The sequence below is a fragment of the Triturus cristatus genome, chromosome 8 (genome assembly GCF_964204655.1).
Source record: "Triturus cristatus chromosome 8, aTriCri1.1, whole genome shotgun sequence".
Lineage (NCBI taxonomy): Eukaryota > Metazoa > Chordata > Amphibia > Caudata > Salamandridae > Triturus > Triturus cristatus.
In genome coordinates, this window is record NC_140591.1 from 694,136,460 (window position 1) to 694,144,650 (window position 8,191).

At 40.1% G+C, this 8,191-nt stretch overlaps 1 protein-coding gene across 2 annotated transcripts in view; it reads left to right on the top strand.

Annotated features, from left to right (window-relative positions):
• RAP2A (RAP2A, member of RAS oncogene family) overlaps positions 1 to 2,212 on the top strand; it is a 78,517-nt gene extending 76,305 nt beyond the window's left edge. For both annotated transcript variants that reach the window (XM_085622104.1, XM_085622103.1), the window contains one exon: positions 820 to 2,212. In XM_085622104.1, coding sequence (XP_085478230.1) covers positions 820 to 1,057 — 238 coding nt within the window. In that variant the 3' untranslated portion in view covers positions 1,058 to 2,212. The remainder of the gene's footprint in view (positions 1 to 819) is intronic.
• Positions 2,213 to 8,191: the final 5,979 nt, after the last annotated feature.

Genomic DNA, 8,191 nt, shown 5'->3' on the forward strand with positions numbered 1-8,191 from the left:
ATGGTCGGGTGATTATGAGTGTAGAGTGAGGCCTAAGCCATCACAGGACTACCGTTTGTAAAACGATGTGGGTAAAGGACAGGTTATGGTTGTAGTTATTTTGGACAACTGTCCAGTTTATTGGTGATTTGCCATTTGGGATGTCTGCTCCGTGCCATTCACTTTCCTTGTGCGGGAAACCAAATGTCATGCTTTTTTGTTTCTTACCGCAGATAATACCAAGTGAGAATTGTGGTCCAGAGCGGACAGGTGACCAGCTTCAAGGTCATAAAAGTAGCTCATTAAAATGAATTAGCCAAACTGAGCTCTAGGCCTCCCCCCCCCCCCTATCTCAGACCCCCTGTGAAACAGAGTAAATATGTTACTGAGCGGACAAATGGAAAATACGCTTTGTGACTTCACCGGTGTTCGCACTCTCTTCCACTGCTCTGGGATGTTGGAATTTTGATATTTTGACTCCTCTTTATTATATCAATATTGGAAGAATAAACACAGAATGAGAGTTATGGTGCACCGGGTGGAGGGAGTATAAAAATGGTCATTCTCAGTCAACTGTACCCATTTATATTTAGAAATGTGATAAAATCGTAATACTCTGTGAACACCGCAGTAGGGCTAAGATCATTCCGTGTGTTCCAAGTGGTAAATTGGTTTTGTCTACATCACATGCTTTTGTTTCCTCCCTGTTACCAACGCACAGATAAACTTATACTATCTTTTCATTGAATTAGGATACAAACATTTTGTGTGACACTATAAAAACTTTGCCAGTCCTTGCCTTTGTTTGTTACAGTGAGACCCTTTCCTTTGATTTTGCAGGTATGAGAAGGTGCCGGTGATCTTGGTTGGTAACAAGGTGGACCTAGAAAGTGAAAGAGAGGTGTCTTCGACTGAAGGTAGAGCCTTAGCTGAAGATTGGGGCTGTCCCTTCATGGAAACATCCGCCAAAAGTAAAACCATGGTGGATGAACTTTTTGCGGAAATTGTTCGGCAAATGAACTATGCGGCTCAGCCAGATAAAGATGACCCTTGCTGCTCCGCCTGTAATATACAATAACATTCACCGAGGGAAGCTGCAAAGACTTGGCTAGGTATAACGTGCAGAATTTATCAATGGTCACTACCTGTTGCATCACCTTCCACGATCTGCTAAAGTGTATGTGAAGTGAAGCTGTGACTTGGAGTGGACCTGTGAGTGAGAAGCCATGTCTGGTCATCTGTATGCTTTGGGTAACTGACGTTCTTGGCCACATTTGAATCTGCAACTTCAAGTGCATATGTGATCTTACGCGTCCCTTGTTCAAGTTTTGTGGCATCGTGTCCGTGCGTTCATGAGTGAATTTTTTGACTCCTGAGAATGTTTAATACCACAGGAAGACCCCCAACCAACCAGTCCTTTCCCAGTTGGCATTTCGGCCTTCAGAAGGCGCATCAACACGGGCAGGTCACACTGCCACGCTGAACCACTGTTGTTTTTATGTCCCTTTGCTGTTTTTAAGTAATTTTTGGGTCGCTCACATTTCACCAATGGAAACCTGGCAAAAATCAAAATCGCAGATTTGAGATGCTGCCAATCCATTGAACAAGGAAAGCCTACAGTGTTAGATTGAAGTATATTTTACGTTGCTGCTGTCAATGCAAGGCTTGCTGCAAAACAGTCAAAAATATCAGCTGCTCACTTGCAGGGCCGGAAATGCCATTACCTCTCAACTAAACCAGGAGGAAGCAGCAGTGACTAAAATAGACTTGCCTTATTTACAAGGGACATTTTCACCAGTTCCATCCTGAACGGAAAATGAAGCCATGTTGCGACCATATGTTCCCCTCTCCACAGAAACCTCATGAAGCAATCCAAGCAACCGTCAATTTTCAAGCCAACAAAACACTACTGATTTACGTCATACTTGCCTTTTAAGGGCTCTGATTTCTGAAATGCCCCCTCACCGACCATCCAAGTTTGCTGTTTCCCTAGCTTTAACGATGGCAATTTTTTATTATAATTATAACTGAATATACCCACTTAACTATTTTGATGAACACTAGAATGTATTGTGTGTGATATAAGAGGTGAAAATTTGTATTTTTTTTCTTTTAAATCTTTTCCTCTAATTGACTAACATCAACGACAAATGTTGCTGTAAATCATATAGCCCAACGCTGAAAAGGCACGACGAGAGGTGATTAAAAAAAAGCTTTTAGTAGCTGAGATGTTGATTTGCCTTTCTGCTTTGCGTCACATTGAATTGTACATTATTTGCATGACTAATAGCAGTAACATTTCTATTCAGAAATCTTGAAATGGGACGTCAACTTCTCAAAAATGTTTGGCCCATTCAATCATCAATGTTAAAGCCTTTTATATTTCAAATTGTCCTTCGAAAATGGGACCCCATTAAGCTGGCAGTCAAAAGAACAGACTTGTTCTTTAAATGGTGTTCAGTATTGACGTGCATGTGATCTTCCACCTCTAAACCAACGCTTCCTTCTGGCAAGTTACTCAATCTTATGGACTTGAGCTGTGTTTGGTGAACGTTTTATGGTTCTCAACTTTTTATTTGTGTATTTCTGAAATATATTTTGCATACATAATCATTTGAAATGTCATTTTCTGCTGCTGATGACCAATGAAGTTAGCTTTAGCATAATTGAGTCAGTTAGAAATCAAGGCAACAGGATACCAGACCTGCAACCATTATATTTTAGAGTTAAGAATTCCTAAAATGGAAAGACTGTGTTGGTGTTTTTAGCACTTGCGTTGTATGAAACCGTACTCGGTTAGCTTCTCAGTGCCTCAGTTCTTTTAGAAAAGTTGGTGTGTCGGGTAAGCCCACCTTTAAAGGATTGCATGTCAGTAAAGTGGGTAATGTTAACTTTGGGGACGTAAAACAGTTAACCATGAGCAGATAATGACCCACTTAGGAAGCATATGCATAACTGCAGAGGCCATTTTTTGGCTCCTAGTGTGAAGCCGAATCGCCTGACTGTGTTTTGCACTGCACATTTTGGCACTTCATATCCATTTGTAAACCTTGTGAATAGAGGGCAGTATGGAGTTTAATGTGCATCTGGACTGGAGTTCAGTTTTACTTTTCTAAGCCTTCTTGGTTTATGTGCAAGGAGTCTAACTATGATAACGCTTTTCTGCACAATGCCCCTCTTATAACATTACAAGCACCTCATTGCTCAGTTGCTAAAACTCAGAATTTTTTTTTTTGTTGTGTACACCCATTTTATTTAAAACTTTGTCATGCATACAGTTTATCACAACTTCACAATTTATATTTTGCTACCCCAAAATAATGGGTAATAACAAGCGCCAAAAATCTAGTCCTCATAAAACCGAATAGGAGCCATCAACATAGTTAACAGTACGTCATACAGTACACATGACATTGTCAAAATTCATACTCCTGTTCCATGGACAATAAATGGTAAATAATTAGCAGCTCTGGAAATCCCAGCTATATTCTACGTGAGGACTCAAAATATGATGGGAGATGGGGTTGGCTTTTGTAGAACACAACTACTGAACCTCTGTAGGATATGGCCCACAATAAGCATATAATCAAACTGTTCTGAATATCCCACCACTTGGTTAATACTGTTATTTTGACCTGTGACCACTGCAGTTTCCCCGTCTATCATATTTTGACAACATAAGTTCTAGCTCTCTCAGTTTTGTGCAGATTCTGTGACACAATTGGGTTTTAGATCTTTTTATTTCCATGTGCTTAGTCTTCACATGGATTAGTTGTATGCCTCAAACCTGATTTATAGCGCAGCACAGTATGTGAGAGCCCACTTTAATTGGCTGACCTTGCAAGGCCTTGGTATCTAATTTGCTTCTGGTAGTGGATTACAAAGGAGTTATCCTCTAAAAACTGACGTGATTGGGCGACAAATGTGCTGGTTGCAGTCCAGCTGTTGGAAGGGGGTTTGACACATTCCGAAAAGCACTTACTTCACCATGACAGTTTATGTACCATTAGGCGCTTTACCTGCAGCTGAAGGTTGTTCCACCACTTATGTCAGTTACTTCTGAAAGTGACAGAAATTCTGCTTATTTAGTTTGGCTGTATCCTAATGGAATCCTCAGCGAGGTTGATGAGAGAGTGATCATAGATTTATATTGGCCTCTTGCTGCATCATTGTTCTGACACCCAGTGGCGAAGAGGTTGATCAGTCCCTTGCCAAATCATTCTCATGCGGGTCTTGATGCTGGTGTTCCTGTAACCTGAAAAATGCAAAGTGCAAATCCCTAAAGAGACTTCGGATTCAAAGTAAAATTTTACAGTGTTGCCTTCTTCCTATTATGCCGACTCAAGAACATCAAGAAAGTGAATGCTGACATACAGAACCCTTGTGTCCATGATCGCAGGAGCTAATACATTCCCAACCATTTTTACTCCTCTACTTTGGTGATATTTGGTTTCCCAGAAAGAATGATTTTACGTTACGATCTAAAGCATCATTGCCATCAGTAATGGTTTTGTTGATAACCATTATCGTCGCCTCATTCTTGCAACCTGTTAGCAGTGCCATTGCCTCTGGAGGCAGAGTCCCATCCCTGTTTGAGATACCTGTATTTGATTCTCTTGTCAAACTTCCAAGGTGTAGCAATCCCACTACTGGTGCCTCTTATGCACCCTGGTTTACAAAAGCATTGATGGCACAAGTTTGTCATCCTTTCCTACACTACTTCTCTCCACTACTTGCGGATCCTTTTTATATAGTTTGTAAGTCATGGTAGTTGTATCGAGACACCCTGTGAGGAGAGGAGTATCAGTACAGCAGAGGCACTCCTTTCATAGTTCTAATGTTAATTAAAATAATTATTGTGTCATGTAATTGCAACACTTGTATAGGGCACTGCAGAATGCTAAACCTCAATGGCACTATTTTTTCACTCTTGCTTTCACTACGATAATGGATATTGAAGCATTCCACCGGCAAGTGGTCTGCTCGGTCAGATTTGCATTTGTTTATTACTGTGCTAAAAAGCTCTTTTATCGGGGAAAGTTGCGGAGTAGACCCTGCTCCCAGTACTTCTCAAACCCCACTTAGTTTCTATGGTAATATTCCAAATAGTCAACAATGGATTTTTCTAAAGGCTGTTAACAGTGGTATCTGTCAAAGTTCCCTTAGTTCAGGTTGTTATATCATGAAAAGGAGTGAGATTACCAGAGCTTCGTCCCAACGATCTTTGACTACCATCACATAATCACAGCAGTTGTGGCTTTTTTCACGTGCTTGTTTGGACAACAAAACCTAATGGCTTCTGTCTCTTGGAATTGTCATAAATTCTGAGGCAAATTCTGAAGGTGTCCAAGATCAAACATCCCGGAAACCAGATCACCTTTAGAAACCCTGTTTTTTTCCCCCACGCCTCTTATAATATATGGTTTGCTTTGCTGTAGAGAGGCAAAATGCCCACTCCCATTCATTGGGTTTGGAGCAGCGAGGCAACTTCAAGCTTTGAAATTCTATCCTAAGTGCGTTAAAGGTCAGTGTTTGCCAATGGGGCAGTTTTTCAGATGCTGAATAGCTCTAACTCCTTTGCGATGTGTTTATTACATACGCATACACTGTTGCTGTAAGGAGACCATCTTGGCCCAGTTTCTTATCTGTAGATCTGGATACGCAGGGCGTGGTCCTTCTCCAATGGATTTACAGATCCAGCTTTTTTGGCACTGCCATGTTTGAGGTTCTCGTTCTTGGCCTATCCCGCACATGCTTTGTACCCTTCAAACTGACTGAGGTTGAAAAATTATTTCTATTCCATGCCCCTCACAAATGGGAATTTAACATCGTTGAATCTTCAGAACTGCCTCAGTGGGTCTTTAGCCATTAAAGGTTGGCTCTCCCTGCAGAATGTATCCAGCATGCGCGAAATTGTGTATGAAATTGTTACCATTTATAAAGATATGCTATGTTATGTTGCCCACAAGCTTTAAAAACCTGGATCTAGCAACTCCATCTTGACCATCATCCGTGTAGTTGAACTTGGAAAGCTGACCGTTTTCTCCAGAAGACAGTTTTTTCAGTTCATCCTTCAAGTGCTGAGCTTGCATGTTTTGTTCCCCATGAACTACCTTTTCCCATCAGGGCTGGTCTTCATATACAGAATTTTCAAAAGCAACAGGGAAAGACTCCACACCAATTATCTCACTTCCTAATTTAACCCTAAACAATTATCAAACCTGTCACTGTGTTGATGAAATGTTATCATTTATTCCTCACTTAGTTCTTCGAGAAATAAAGGCTTAAATCCTACCTATCTTTTTGGCCACCTTGAGGAGTCCCTAAAATTAAGTTGTGCTCTTTAAGCTAGTTTAAGTTTAAATTTGAATGACTGTGTAGGTTTCCTGTGGTGATTTATTTGATCCATATTATAGCAACCTCTTTAGAAATGCAATGCATTCTGTGGTTGCTGTGAGTGACGGACAGCCTTCATATTTGAACTAAATGTAGTATTTTGGAGATACAGTTGTGCTTTAAACAAAGTCTCCCTTTGTTAACATAACATTTTCAAGTACCCTTGTAAATCGAAGTGTTTTCCTTTTAGGTTGTTTTTTTCTCTAGATTCAAGGTATCGATATACAACCTTAATGGAATGTGCTTTAATTGTGTTAAGGGGCTCTGTGGGGGTGTTGTGCGTTTCTTTACTTATGTATGTACTATATGTGGTTTAATATAGCTTCTAACCACTGGCACAAACGTACATGTTCCCATTCATAGAACATTCTATTGCCTTTTCTCCACAAGGGTGAAGCTGCCTTCTGCTTCAGTTAAGATTAAATCCATTATTTTTCAAGAGCCTTTGAACACAGTCTGCAAGCACTACTTTTGATACCAGTTCCAAATTAAGCTCCGTTTGCTTGGCAGTTAATAAAATTCTGTTGACAAAATATCTGACCTTTGTCTATCCTATTATGGTGTCTCTTTTGATAATCTCCTTAAAATGAGACAGGATGAATTACAGACGTAGGAGTAAATTAAGTCAACTTTTTCCTCCTAACCTTCTCCAGCATGCCCAAAAGCCATCATCTATTTCTACAGTTTCATTTTTTTACCCGTTGACTTTTCTTGTCTGCAACTGAAGACTGAAGATTGGCCAGGTTAGAATTTAAGATACAGGTATGCATATGACTGATGCATTATGATCGTGAGCTCCGATTTAAAAATCCAAGGCACAATTTCCAGTCTCTTTTCCTTTCTGTCACCATCACCCGCCAGAATGTCGGTGTTAAATTCCCTGGGCTAGGAGAATCTAATTTACTGGCAATTTACTCTATTGCTTTCATAAGTTTTTGGACTAGTTGTGGGTTCCTAGATTCACAGGCATTATGTTGTTTTGCTTCATCGCAAGTGCCTGCTACTTGTAGTGGAAGACCAGCACTATCAACTGTAATACCGGACTAGAATGTGCACTTGGAGAATAGTCATTGAAGGATAAAAGCAGACTGTTTTATAACTTCTTAAAGTACTCTTGTAAGTAAGCATTTCCCATTTCCACTCCTCATTTCTGACCGTGACATTTCCAAGATTATCTTTGATGATCCATGAGTAACTTTCTTAACCTGCTGAGCAATTTTGGTTGCATTAAAACACTGTTGCAAAAGAATTGATTTCATACATTCAATCATAATACAACATTGGACAGAGGTGCTTCTACGGTTCTGATGGTTTGCCTTCATGCCGCGAATGAACCAGAGAATGGACTTGAGCCTTGCCAGCCAACACTATGGAACTCACCTGCTGGCACATAAGCACATTTTATCCCTGCCTCTGAATTGCACAATATTAGGGCATTCGTACTTTTGTTCCAGTATTGAAAAGGTCACAGCACGTCATATGCATCATGCAAACTGGCCGGAAATTGTAGACTGATTTGCGTAAATGTATATGCCTATTGTTGGGTTTGGTTACATATTTGGTTGGTACCGTGTTAATGAAGTGGTAAAATCCTATGAGGGCTTGTTTAACAACCAAATAGGAAGAGTTAAGCAAGAAAATACAAGCACTCGTATCGACTCTTCTGTAGAATCACAGCACATAATATATCCAAGTATTTGGAAAAGAGTCATTGGGTGGAAGTGAACAAAAAATATTCCCAGGCCATGTTTAATTTTAAACTATCCTATTGTGAGAAATCAACATGCCTTAAATATATGGTTTGATCCAAAGACCC